The sequence below is a fragment of the Gallus gallus genome, chromosome 1 (genome assembly GCF_016699485.2).
Source record: "Gallus gallus isolate bGalGal1 chromosome 1, bGalGal1.mat.broiler.GRCg7b, whole genome shotgun sequence".
In the NCBI taxonomy this organism is placed as follows: Eukaryota; Metazoa; Chordata; class Aves; order Galliformes; family Phasianidae; genus Gallus; species Gallus gallus.
This window is the reverse complement of record NC_052532.1, coordinates 55,180,944-55,195,067: the sequence shown is the minus strand read 5'-3', so window position 1 is coordinate 55,195,067 and position 14,124 is coordinate 55,180,944. Positions and strand designations below refer to the sequence as shown.

General features: G+C 39.2%; 1 protein-coding gene across 1 annotated transcript in view; it reads right to left on the bottom strand.

Annotated features, from left to right (window-relative positions):
- THL (tyrosine hydroxylase) overlaps nt 1–14,124 on the bottom strand; it is a 33,435-nt gene that overhangs the window by 5,991 nt on the left and 13,320 nt on the right. The window contains exons 7-11 of the mRNA XM_001235000.5: nt 10,321–10,456; nt 9,565–9,634; nt 7,830–7,886; nt 5,588–5,683; nt 857–990 (exon numbers count right to left, since the gene is read on the bottom strand). Coding sequence (XP_001235001.2) covers nt 857–990; nt 5,588–5,683; nt 7,830–7,886; nt 9,565–9,634; nt 10,321–10,456 — 493 coding nt within the window. The remainder of the gene's footprint in view (nt 1–856; nt 991–5,587; nt 5,684–7,829; nt 7,887–9,564; nt 9,635–10,320; nt 10,457–14,124) is intronic.

Genomic DNA, 14,124 nt, shown 5'->3' with positions numbered 1-14,124 from the left:
TCTCAGCTGTGTTTTTACAGTGCCAAGACAATAACTAAAACTGAACCCTCAGATTTAAGATGAGGAGCCTAATTTGCTATTGCTATAACCCCAGCAGACAGTGCTTCAGGGCAGGAGGTGGGGGGAGCTGGGAAGAAGTCTGGCCCGAGATCTCCTCCCCTAATAAATTCCTCATTTCAACTCCTGCATGCTTCCCAGTAGCTCCACAACCAGCCTCCTGCCTCCAGCCAGAATTGGTCTTGTTGTTCTAACTGTTGGAGATGGAGGCCCAGAATTTAAACTCTGCTTCCTTTAAAAAAAAAAAAAAAACAAAAAAGGCAAAAAACAAAAGCCCTTATTACATAACACAGTCACAGAAATTCATTTAGAAACACCTCAAGCTAATGTAAAATAATATTATTTAGGTTGCAGTCAGCTACTTGGTAGAAATTAGATTGCCTGTGAATGCTGAGTCTGCATTCTTGTGCAGATATAATCAGAGGAGAAAGGCAATCTTGTTTTTAAGCCCCCCGCTGATCCATGTTAATTCCTGATCCTACTATAAATTTTCCATGTGACCTTGGGTAAGTCAGTTCTTCATTATTTCCCATTTGTCTGGAATAATACAGAGGCACTTTTCAGAAGCTACTAAGATAAGGCACTGTAAGATGAACGATGGTTAAGGGCATAAGAATACATAGCTATGATTTCATGTGAAGCTTTTCTCAGTTAACCATTGTCATGTATATCTTCACTCTAAGAAAACCACTGTGCAGAAACGGGCAGTAAGATAGCCTAGCACAGTTATTACAGTAGTGGTAGTTGTATTTATGATTAGGATTCAAGCTAGTGTGTCCCCTTCAGTGAAATTACTTACTGAAGTTTGGCCTTGGCATCTTCAAAATTTTCTGCTATGAAATAGACAGGCTGGAAGGCTTGATCCTGATAGGGGTGAACTGCAGTCACTTCTGGATCAAAGGGCTTGTACTCTGGCTCGTTTGATAAAGCATACTTTGTAACAGGAATAACAAAGGTTAGAATAGATGATTGTACATAGCAAGAATTACTGCCTACTGGGCTGTGAAATACTTGTGCAATAGTTAAAGGTAGTATCAATTCCTGTTCTTTCACCAATGAAAGCTGTTTCTCATAAATAGCAGTTAGTAACAATAAAAAGTTCTGTTTTGTTCTGTTTGAGCAGAATAAGAGAGAGAGAGATTTCCCCTATTACACTGTTGTGTGATTTGGTACCATAGCCACGTTCTCAGACAGGAAGGATGAACTCTATGCTATGCCCCAGAACGTTAGTCTCTAACAACAACAAAAAAATTGTCTCGGTATCATGCTGCTGTTTTCAACCAATATCACAGAAGAATCATGGTACTGCACTGCACTGTTTTGAATTCCCCAGACTGGGATGATCTTGACATTTTCAGCACAGCTCCCATGCCAGTTAAGCACTCTTCAAGTTTTCCCAACACTCAAGACATAAATGTACACTGCACTCCATGTGTGTGTTTGGAGCATACAGTTTCTTCTAAAAGTTCTGCTCGGGTTCTTCTGAACCCAGGGCAAGCTTAAAACCAGTTCCAGTTCCAGTGCCATTTGGACTACACTACAGATGTGCCTAAAAGCTGGTTTGGCCTCCAAGTAGCTGGGATAGTGAGTGCTGTGTTCACTTGAGTGAAATGTTCTTGATACTGACAAAAAAAAAAAAAAAAAGCCAGCTCTGGTCAAAAGCAAGAACTTTCTTTGCATCCTCAACCTGGACAGAGGGCTCCCATCATATTAGGGACAGACTAGGGACATTTTTGCTGGCTGCCTGTTTGTCTTTCTCTCTACTTCTCCAGTCTTCAGAAGGCTCCTTTCACTATTTCATAATGCAAATGCCAGTTCCCATGGTACTTGTAAAGAGCTGGTAAGACTGGGTGACGCTTTTCAAGACTTTATTCAAACAGTCCCCTTAAGCACATTTTTGCATATTTCACTGAACTGAGCCTGAACTCTCCACCATTGGAGGCCTGCCTCAACCAGTAGGCCAATTTGCTGCAGAACTCGTGCAGAAATTCATATAGACTTAAAAAAAATAAGAACAAGAATACAAAACACTAAAAGATGGTATTTTTCCTGTTCTTCATTTGCAGTGTGTAATTGAAGAATAAACCTTGGAGAGCATTCATACAGTCTAAGATGGATGATATACACAACCATAAGGCTGCTCTTATAATCTTAGAAACCCAGGGGACTAATGGGAAAAGATTTTAGAAACTCAAAACCTCACAGGGGTCCTGCTATGCTGTCAGTATTGAAGCAGAGCTGAAATCCCATTGATTTTAGTGGAAGTTCTGCTTGAAACCGGATGGCCTGAAAGGCCTCTACAAGTTAAGTACTTGTTGTGCTGCAAGAAAAGCATATGTAGCACTGAGTGCTGCCAGAAGTGCGGTATGAGCCATAAGATTTTACAGTATGTAGGACAGAGTCCAGCTGAGTGTTAACAGGAGAAGCATTTTGGATAATGCAGAACAGCTGACAGAGTATAGTGAAATAAACAGTGCAATACTGAGAGCTATTGGGGAGGAATTCTTACAGTTCAGAAGAGGCAAGGTTGGCCAGCAGTCAGACCCATTACAACTGTTCAGTTTAGACTTGGGTATGGTTTTCCTGTCCTTTCTGATACCTAGTTGCTGTCATTAAATGATTTGTTAAGTAACATGGATTCAAGTGCAAGTACCAGGCAGGGGTCATTTCACCTCTACCTTTCATCACCTGCCTTTCTCCGAGTTATTGTTTGGGCAGCGTCAGCGTATACACAGAAAATACCTGAAATAGAGTTCCTACTGGTAAGAGTGGGTGTCATGGAGAATAGGAAAACATTTGGAAGAATTCATAGTCAGGACATGATTCCTTGGGTTACTGTCATAGTCACACAGAGAGTCAATCCAGACTGCAGTTCAGAGATGTTTGTAGATGCCTTGCTGATGCTGAATTCTCCCATAATATTAGCTAGATGCAACACTACTCACCCTTTCCAGCTGGTTAGTTATTAACTTCTTGCAGCCAACAATTTGGCCTTAATATCTTATATCTTTACTGTGTCCTCAGAGACCAAATCACCCTGCTTTAACTGGTCCAGGAGCCTTCAGTGATGAGAAAACCTCTTGTTCACCCAGGTTACAGCAGTTTGTCTCCCTGGTCATACAAGCAGCAAAGAGCCTATCTGTTTCACGTATTCTGGGCCCCTAGATGATATTAAACTGAGTCTGGGGATTCCAGTGATAAGCCTGCATCTCATCATTTATACTGAGGGTATCAGTGGGTGGCACTGAGAAGGCCAGCAAATTACTATCAGGATGGACAATGGCTTTCTCCCAGGCAAGAGTGAAATCTATCTAGAGATTTTTCAAGAGCAAGTCTAAAGCTACAGAATGACCTCCTTATGCAACTCAAGGCCACCATGAGCTTCGCTACTTTCTGGTCCATGTGAAAGGAATAACTTTTACTTCCTCTTCTTTAACAAAACTCAAAACTGTCTGGCTAACACTGTATTTGTTAAAAAGGGGGGGGAAAAAAGGTCACTTCTATTGAAATAGGCATTGCATTACACATATTTATCCTCTTTCAGTGAAAAACAATGAGTTGTCATGTGCTTTCAAGTTGCTAAACAGGAATTGCTTAAATATAGGGCCTCAGCACTTCCCTTATACTGCCATTGATCCTATACTTAAGTCAGAATTAAACTAGACTAGAATGATTAAATGGAAACTTTCTGGATTTCTATTTTGTTCCGAACAAAAATCCTTGAAGTGAATCAGTCTGCCCTAAAAGGAAACTTCAGTGCTTAAAGCCATGGATATAATTAGTGTACCAGAAGTTTCAGATGCTCAAGGTGAAGTGCACAGAAACCACTAATCTGCTGTCCAAAAAGCTACATAGGAACAAATCTCCTGAGCTCACATGGGGTCAGCACATGGCACGTAGCATAACTGCTTATCAGTTGCTTACCAATCATCACATTGTTTTTGTTATTATGTGAAAAGTAAGCAGGGAAGGGATTGAGAGATAATACTTCTTCGTTACCTATTAAGCACAAATGCCATCACATCTATATGTAATTTCAGAAATAAGATGGATGAAGCCCCAAATGAGAAGCTTTTCCAGCAACTTTGCCATCCAAATAATGATAATCAAAGTAATGACAACAATCAGCTATTAATCAAGGGTGGTTATCACTTCTATAGCCAACCTTACAGTTAGTGAATCTGAGATGCTGTTACATTTTGTGTTGCATGGAACAGTTTTGTGAACAAGCAGTGCTTGCCTACTACTTAAATCCAAAGCAGAACAGTTTGTTGGTTGGTGTCTAGTGAAGAGAATGGTACTTTGGTTGGTGTCTGGTGAGGAAGGAAAGTACAAGTCTGGTACATGCAATTCCAGCCACCAAAGACAGGTGTTTCTGGTATGACTTTTATGTTCAACTGTATCAAAAGAAAACAGAAAGGAAGGTAATATTGTGCATATAGGTTCTGTGCATATTACCACAAAAAGCTACGTAAGTATTGGAGGCATTTATTATCCTGTTTAACAAGTAATTGTATTTGATTTAAAACTATAAAGTATTCATCATAGGAGTCCAGCATGAACTAATCCAAAACCATGGTTTCACATGAAAGTATAATGTAGCTATGTGGTAGACTGATGTGTCTATGTGTACACAGAAATGTCTATTGTCTGCTTTTACATATCTCCCATGAAAACTTTCCTTTCTAGTTTATAAAGAATCTTAAAAGAGTACTTTGTCCCTGCTCTTCTCTTTTGGTTTTGTTGAGAACCCTTTTTGTCCTTGCTAATGCCAAAAATCACCCACTATCTTCATAACTTGAAGCAGCTGAGAACTACTGACACCGGAAATTTTGCATGGAAAAACAGATAATTTGCTTCAGTGCACTGCAGAACTGAGAAGAAGAGAATATCTCCCCTACCAACTGTTTGTCTAAAGGAGGTGAAACCGATAAGCTTTCTGTATAGGTATACAGTCTCTCTTTCTTTGGGTGCTTTGTCCAGGAAGAGCTGTATCCAGCCTGCATAAGCAAATTTTAATCTGCATAAAATTTAAGGTAAAAGTAGTTCTGAAATACATTTATGAATGTAACATTTCTAAAGCATTTTCTATTTGCTATTGTCCATCTTATTTACAGTTTTTGGCACTTCGTTTGGTCACATCAGATTTACGTGCGCATGAAGGTCAAGTGTGCAGCTGAGTTCATAAATAGGCATAATATTGCCCTCTAGCGTATAGTCTAGAAAAGTACATGAGTTTTATGTTCAAGTCAGTTGCATCACCACTGGGCAGAAATAATATGCAAAACAGATACTTTATAGGTTGTTTCCTTTCTTCACATTTAATCTCTCAAGGTTGAAAACTTGTACAATCCTACAGTAGTTTATCCTCTACTCACCTGCTTCTTGTGAGGAAGAATGAATTTCTTCAGAAAAGAAAAATCAGTATCTTAAAGAATATTGTCTTATGTGAGGAAATATCTTGCTTTTACCAGTGAGTTTAGAAAACTGCATTGCAGCAATCTTTTGATACCATATAGATGACACATACCATAAGCTCCCCATAAGATGAAAGCAGTCCTGCCCCGTAAGCTTTGATGGATCCATTTTGCTTGCAGAGACCAAACTCCACAGTAAACCAATAAAGCTGATAATGAGAACAATTTCTGAAAATCATAGTCTCAACAGGCATTTCATTTTTAAGCTTTTCTTTTTTCCTTCCTTCTAACTTCTTTTATTCTTAATCATTAGTGTTTTCGTTCCTTCAAATTTTACAACTATATGTTTTAAGAAAACTATTTTTTTTCTCTCTGATGTATAAAACACAGAAATTATAATACATGTTTTTCAAAAACCTGACATCCTTCCTATTCTCACTCCTCAAAAAGGACAAAACCCGATAATTGTAGCTATTCTTAAATAGATTTTAATAAATAAAATTGAGTTGCACTACAGTCAGTGAAAACTGACAAATTGTGATAGTTCCCAAAAGCATGGCTAAACACCCACAGAGGGTTCAAGACACTTAGAAAAGTCCTTGACAGGGCAGTTTCCCTTCTCTTAGATTTATATGATAGCATTAAAAAGAACTGAAGAATGACTTATTCTTTAGCAACAATGTACCCGTAAAGATACCAATTTTAAACATATCTTGCTGCAATAGAAAATAAAGGTACGTCTCTCTGGGATTTTCTTGCAATAAAGCATGATTAGGATCATATTTCCTTTACCTGCTGGACAGTGGTGTGGTAAAACCTACTCTTGGCTCTTCTAACCTGTTAGCCTTTCCCTTATTGTACAGTATGAGGAAATGGATTGTGAGGAAGCAATTCTGGATGCAGCTTGACCCCTGAGATACCAGGTAGGTGTTGTATAAAACATGGAAAATACAAGACATTCAAAAAATATAGCTTTGTGTCTTTTAATAAACTTTTAGAAAGCTTAGATATTGTTTTATCACCTAGGCTAGTTACAGTATTATAATTAATGAAGTGTGTTAGGGACTTCCAGAGAAAACAAGAATTTAGGGTAGACATCTCTGTCAGGATAGAAAATCCATTAAACATTCTTTAGGTTCATTTTCTGGTGAAGAAACCTAAAAAATAAGCCTAGGTTAGATGTCTAACTTAAAAAATTTGAAGGTTGAGAGGCTAATCCAGAATATGTTTACTATTCAGAATATCTGAATGGCACTGAATAAGTAGTATTCTCACAAATCCTTAACAGCAGGAAGCTCTTTCAAAACGGTTCTGTCATTCTATCTCCCAAAACCCTAGATGATATTGTGAAAATTTTAGATTTAGGACTTATCTGTTAACATGAACCCTATCCTGTCCAGAGCCAGAGAGGGACACTTGCAGAGGAATGCTGTGTAAGACACTGGCCTTCACCCAATCTTACCAAGACCTGGGAAATAACACAAAATGTCTTCCTGGCACACATCATTCTTAGCACTAATTGAAACATGAATCTTAATCTTATCACATCCTTTCCAGTGTAAGAAAGGAGTAACATACATCTGCCTACAAATAGATTTTAGATGAGTCATAATCTTGTTCAAACTGTGCCTCATTCTACTTCAGCAGGAGTGGGCCTGTGCACTGGTTGAGGAATATCAGGTGTGACCATCTCCTCTCATCTACCCCATTTCCTGCACATTCCTCATCCTGGTGGATGAGGATAAAACTAAAAATATAATCAAGAGTGAGAAATGGCTGCTGTTATCAGAAAAAAATTATCTGTCCTCCACCCCACTTTCAGACCAAGTTAAGATGGCAGCCAGGGGTTACATGAGTTGTTTTCACAGATGTATAAAGACTGGTGATTCAGAACCAAGTGTCAGTATCTGGTTTCAGAATGCTCACAAATTTTGTGAGAGTAATGAATATGAGGTTCCTTGAATTCTGATGGTGCCCTGAGCCTCTCTCTGTAGGAGAAATTGCAGGAATCATACTGAGTATCCAGTCTCTAAGGTGAATCTGTAAAGTGAATTGGGACCCTTCTGTGACTGGAACTGTAGAGACTCAGATTTGGGAGCACATTCCTACAGCAGCGAAAAGTGTAAGCATTTCCTCAGGGTGGAATCACATGCTTCTGGGCTCCTCCAGAGGGGCTCCAGCTCCTGCTCCTGCACCTCCCTAACCTGTTGCTGTGGAGAAAAGACAGTTCTGCTGATGCTCTCATTTTTGCATGGTTAATCTGTGACATTAGAGAATAGCCTTCCCTGAACAGTGAGGAATATGCAGTGAGCCTTTTGGTTTTGCCTCTGATATTAAACTGCTGCCTGTACTTACTGTGGACAGTTTCTCAATCTCTGCTTCAGATGATCCAAGAGAAGCCAGTCCAATATCCTAAAGCAAGTAGGCAAGCAGGCAGTGTTACACTAGTGTGATTATTCAGCCCAAGGGAGAGAAAAAGGGGAAGGGGGAGGACCACATCATTTCTAGCATGAATAGCATGAACTATCCATTGTTTTTGTCACCCAAAATGACCTTCCATGGCTTCCAGGATGCCTACCTCTCCCTGGCCCCCAGCTAGATACCACTGGGAGCCACATGAGATGAGTGTTTAATCCTCACAGTTCTCTCTGTAAAGTTAACTGTCTCTCAGCTTCATGCTGGACTATTCCAGACACAGATTTATAGGGAGGTATGATATATAAGGACTGCAAGGTGAGTTTTATCTCTGCCATTATCTTTCTGTCTCATTCTCTTTTTGAAAACGCTTATGAATATGTGAGATCCATGCAGTGGCAATGCTGTTTAGTCCCAACTATGCTCCCTGTTAATTATTATTTCCACAATAAAAATCTGTAGGCATCTCCTATTGACTATCCTGGGAAATGTATAATGCATCAAACAAACCAAACTGTTTATTATCCCTCATTCATCTTTTCATATTGAATGTAATAAAAATAAATACATAGATTCATGGAGTGAATGCCAGCTATGAAGATACTTTGTGAAAATGCAAAATGAAAAATGTGAAAATTCATTTAATGTTATATCCCAATATTATAGGCGGGAAAAAGGTAAACCTGAAAGTTTTCTAAGTTCTATATTCTCTTATTTCTATTGTGTCTTCAGTTCTAGCACTGAACTGAATTGAAAAGCTCTTCCAGAAACAACTACAGACCATTAGGATATTTTAAGAACCATTACACTGAATCTGGTAATAAACAATATTTATGACCAAAATGGAAATAGGCATGTATCCACATTGACACAATTGCAGAGCATGATCTGTAAGGTGAACTGGCTTTCTTTTTCAGATATTCATACAGGGACCTACATCATTTAACCTTCTGCACTTACTGCCTGTTTTCACAGTGGCCGCTAACAGATAAGCCTAGAATATGAATTATCTTCTTCCCCCTGCTATGGTTTGAGGCACATTCATAGTTCCAAAGTCTTTAATTATACTAGGTCACTGAGTTCACTTGAGTCTGACATTAACTGCTCATACTAAATAGATTCTTACTGTACAAAGAAGCTCTGTTTGCTTTTTGGAGCCTCCTCACCAGTATGAGCAATGCTGTGAGAATCTAGTGAGTTGTAAAAAGAAAAACATCTCAAATGAATGACATGGTGATGGCCAAAATTAAAGTATCATGTGAGATAAAAATGTACATTTGGAGACGGAGTCAGCCTAGGGGCTCAATGGCTGTTGGTGGCTGGGTTTATTTGGTGTGAGACAGGAAGCCAGGGGAATAGTGCAGTCCACACAGCTCAAACAAGCAGCACCACAAGGGCTTAACCAGCATCCTGCTGTAGGCTGACACGGCCCTCCCACAGAGAAGTCCCACAATATTGCTTGCCCTTCCTCTTACAAGATGTCCATAGGGAGTGGTGCTACCACTCTCTTGGAGTATGTATCTCCTGTGGCACTGCTAACCCACTAATGCAGGAGGTTGAGTCAGACACAACCAAATTTTAAAACAGAATATCAAGCACAGTGAGCTGCATGCCTTAAAGGCATCTCTGGCCTGCCATGTAGTTGATTAAACAGCCAGCAGAACAAGATTCTTACCTGTGAGAACTGGGCAAACTCCTTGTTGGCTAGCATGGGAACATGACCCAGCAGTTCATGGCAGCAATCTCTGGAAAACAAGTGACCTTCAAATTTAGTAAAGGGGAGATTGGTTGTATTTGTTGTTGTTGTTGTTTTTTTTCCCCTGCTCTGTGTGAACATCCTGTGAAGACTTTAGCCAACAGACTGCCACAGGGGGCTAGTGTGAGGGTTGTAACTGTTTTAATTAATCCATAGTAGGTGCTTCCATACCTGGTCTGGCTTTGCAGAGAGTATGGCAAAGCATTCACTTCTGCTCTGGGGTGCCAGCTGCCCCCCACTACACTGGCTATTGTCTCGCTTGAGATGGCATGGGAAATAGTCTCCTATGTCACAACATCTTTGAAAAGACCCTGTTTTGTCCCAGCATACAACAAAAACGTCTGTGAACTTGTAATTTCTCATGAAATGTAATTGCTGTTGTCTGGCCAGCAGTTACTGGGAGAGTTTCACAGCAGGGAATCAAACCTCAGCAGATGGTAAATGAAGGCAGGATGAAAAGATTAAATCAGATATTCTCCAGTCTTTTCCTTCTTCAGACAACTTTGTAAGAGAGAAAGAGACCCACACCCTTGCATGCTTGACTTCCCCTTCTAAATCTTCAGCTACCAGTTTCTCAATTTAATTCTGTGGACTACTGGATAGAGCTCCAGAATTATTCTCAAGGGAATTATTTCCATTCAGATTGATGGGATTGTGCCAGGTTATCATACTTACGGTTCTGGGGAATGTGTAGGTGAAGAGAAATGCCTTATATACTGTGTGCACTGGAAGACACGAAATGCCAGGCTGGCAAGGAAGTCACGAGCAGACAATAGTCCTGCTGCTGGTCTCAGCTGGAAACCTGTTGTTTCTGCAAAGGAAAATGAGACAGAATTTAGGACTTCCCACAGTTAATTGCATGACACACTCACTTCAGATAAGCAGTTTTAGCAGGCCTCAATAGTCTGTTGCAGTTATCTTCCTCCACCTAAGGATTGTAGGAACATACTGACTTACCAGTATCTAAATGTTCCTATGCTTTATGGGTCCAACTACTCTAACATAAAACTACCAAACTGCTCATCCTACATTTAGCCACACAACAGTGATAGGAGGCACAGAAATCCTGTTCACTCCAGCTTAAATTTCTAACACATTTGCACAAATTTATCTACTATGTCCCATATATCAGTGATGTGTCTGAGATCACACATGGTCCTTATGATCAAGCAGGGGATAGAACCTTCATTTTCAGTCCCTAGCTAGTTTCCTCATCCTTGGATTCTCTCTCATTTGCTGTATAGCATGTGTAAAAGATGGTAAACAGGAATTTGTTAAGGGACAACTCCCAGCCATGCACTTGCCTGAGAGCACCTTGCTCTTCTTGGAGGCGTGGTTGCTGTGTAAGCCTATCCTGCAGAAGTTCTTATTCCCTACTCTAAAATCTCTGGTACTTCATGCTGTTGAAGACAGAAGTACGTGAACTGTGAGTATGACCCACTCTAGGTAATTCTTCTGTTTGTCAGTGCATCTAGTTCAAAACACCCCACATGCTACCCAACTTCATTTCAGTTTGTCATTGCTTCAAATGTATTATTTAGATCAGCGCTGGAAAGTCTCACTGTCAGTTTTATCTTTCAGTCTGAACTTGATTAGAATGTGAACACTCAGGAGAAAGAACAAATAGGTCCTTGTTAGAGATAAGGGTGTTGAAATTTGGCCCTTAGCCATTTAATGTCAGAGTTTTCATTAGCTATTTTCAATTGTTTTTTCCTTCTGATTTTTAAACCATCATGGTGTCTAGAACTAACTAAATACCCTCCTAGTGATGTGACCGTATACATTTTGTTTTGCATGTATCTGCAGGAACAGTTAGAAGAACGCAACGTTGGCACTTGGTTTTTACCTTGTGCAATCAGTGTTAACCCTGGGCACCTTTTATTCCTATGGAAGGTCTGTGAGAACAGCTAGCAAAATGACAAGTTCTATGGTTAACAGAACACATAATCTTCATTTCCATGGGAAACATGTTGGTGGTCTACAAAGCTAAGAAAACTGAAAAACACTGCTTTTAAAGAGAGCCAATGGCAATCTTTTTGAAGTTCTATATTCAAAGTCTGTGTTGCATTCTCAGCTTCCATAAATGACATTTCATTTGCTTTAAAGCATAAAACTACATTAAAAAATCAGAAATTGCTTTTTTCTCCCTTTCCTATCCATATCCTATTGTATCCTGAAGCCCAGAACATAATTTTTTAATGTAAACAGACAAAAAAATCCCACCCAGAAACCGAACTGTTTACAAGATTTGTTTTGCTTTTTAATCTTTCTTCCAGCATTTCTTGTCTGGCTCTTTCTGTCTATTAGTATTTTTCTCATTAAAAAAAAAAAAAAAAAAAAAAAAAAGTAAAGGAAAGAAAAAAAGGAAGAAAGGAAGAAAGGAAGAAAAAAAAGAAAGAAAAAAAGAGAAAGAGAATAAGAGAGAAAGAGTAAGAGAAAGAGAAAGAGAAAGAGAAAGAGAAAGAGAAAGAGAAAGAGAAAGAGAAAGAGAAAGAGAAAGAGAAAGAGAAAGAGAAAGAGAAAGAGAAAGAGAAAGAGAAAAGGAAAGAGAAAGGGAAAGAGAAAGGGAAAGAGAAAGAGAGTAAACAAGCTTTACTGGAAGAAACCGAAGTGAGAAAGGATGTGAAACTATTCAGGACAAAAAGGAATGAACAGAAAGAATGCTTCTACCTGACAGTATGATCAGATAATTAGAGTTTACCATGCTCATCTTCTATTGCTTGCCCAAATTCAAGGTAATGGGTACAAAAAGACAAAAAAGCTGAACAACAGAAAAAAAGTCTGTGGAGATTATGTCTATCTACAAGCTGACAGAAGGTATCAGAATTAACCAGGGAACTGAAAGTATCTACAAAAATCTTCCTGTTCTCTTCCCTTCTCCATTAGGAAAGCAGGGTGCTATGGGGAACAGACAGAGTATCAGCTGTGTCTCCATATGGACTGGCCAGGAGCTGAAACAACAAGGGGACTCCCTTACTGCTGATACCTTACTGGGCTAATCAGGAAGAACATGAAAAGCTCAGATCTGGTAATTCTGGGGCTAAATTCTGAGTCTGAACCATCTGAAAAATATATCAGACCAGTACTAAGCTTTAAAGTAAATCAGTTTTGGAAAACTATGAGAAGGTCTAGGGAAATTTATATTGTTTTAGAGTCCATGTTGGAAGAGCTGAAAGGAAATGAAAATTAAAGCTTGTGTTCCCTGCAGTGCTTTTTTAAATATAGGCCAGTGAATCAGACAGTCTGTTGATGGAACAGACTTGGCAAGTTGCCTACCAAAGCCATAGGAAAAAGTTATCTGCTGAAGGTATTATCTGCAAAATCTGAACTTTTATTTCATCAGTGCACAATAAAACCAGCGATCAAGAGAGAATTGGAGGCTTGACTGATTGGACTTGCTGCCCAAAGGTCTCTGAAGTCAAAAACAGATGAAGAGAAGATCTTGAGCAGTTGACCTAAAGTGATCCGAAAGGCTTAAATCTTGGCCTAGAAAACTTTGTGCATACAGTACTGCACGTTGTAGTGTGAGCTTGCCTGAGCCAGTTCACTGACTGTAATTTCTTCCAGCTGCAGAGGACAATGAATGTCTAAATCCAAACATCTTTCCTAGAAAGAAGGAAGTACCTAGGTTCATCTAATTAATCCTTTAGAAAAAAAAAAAAAACTCTTGTGTTAATCTGTCACCTAGTTAATCCATTAAATTCACTTTAAGTAATCATGAAATACTTATGATGTAGGGTACATTTGTGTATAAACCAACCTCATTACCAGACTAGATAGCTCTAGACAGATCTTGTAGTTCTACTTGTATTAAAGTGAAAAGGAATTGCTTGGCAGAGTTCACAGATACTGCTGTGTAAAAGACAAGATGGAATTTCATCTGGCTATCTAGCCTGGCTATAACATGATAATTTTCCATCCAGGATATTCCTCCCTCTCTCTGCATCTCCATAGTTTATTACACTAAGGCGTATCATTACATACGCTAAAGAATGGTCCAGTCATTACAGGCACTGTTCAGTAAAGATATGTGCTGGGATTTGTGTCCAAACTGGAAGAGTTCAGAGCTCAACCAGAGCTAACCAGTGACAGGACAAACAGCACAATGCATCTTTGCACAGAGTGTAGGGAGTGAAATTCTTCCACAGTATGCCAAGGAACTTTGGAAGGCTTAATGGCCTAGAGGTTAGCTGAGGTTTGGTTGGTGGAACACTGCACATCCGTAGCACAGGAAAGAGCCTAAGCTGTTGATTCATGAGTTGCAGGAGCAAAAATTTTGGCATTGCCAAAAAAATGGTGGTAAAAGCCAACCAAATTAATAATAAATAAGAATAACTCTTTATAAATCATACCCTTCACCTAGTGGATGACTGGCACAAAGTTGTCTTTAACATAGCTTTTAAAGATATTACAGATGCTTCTGACTCAGAATTTGTTGCAAAAAAAATCTTGCAGTGATGTCAATCTTAATGCAATCCT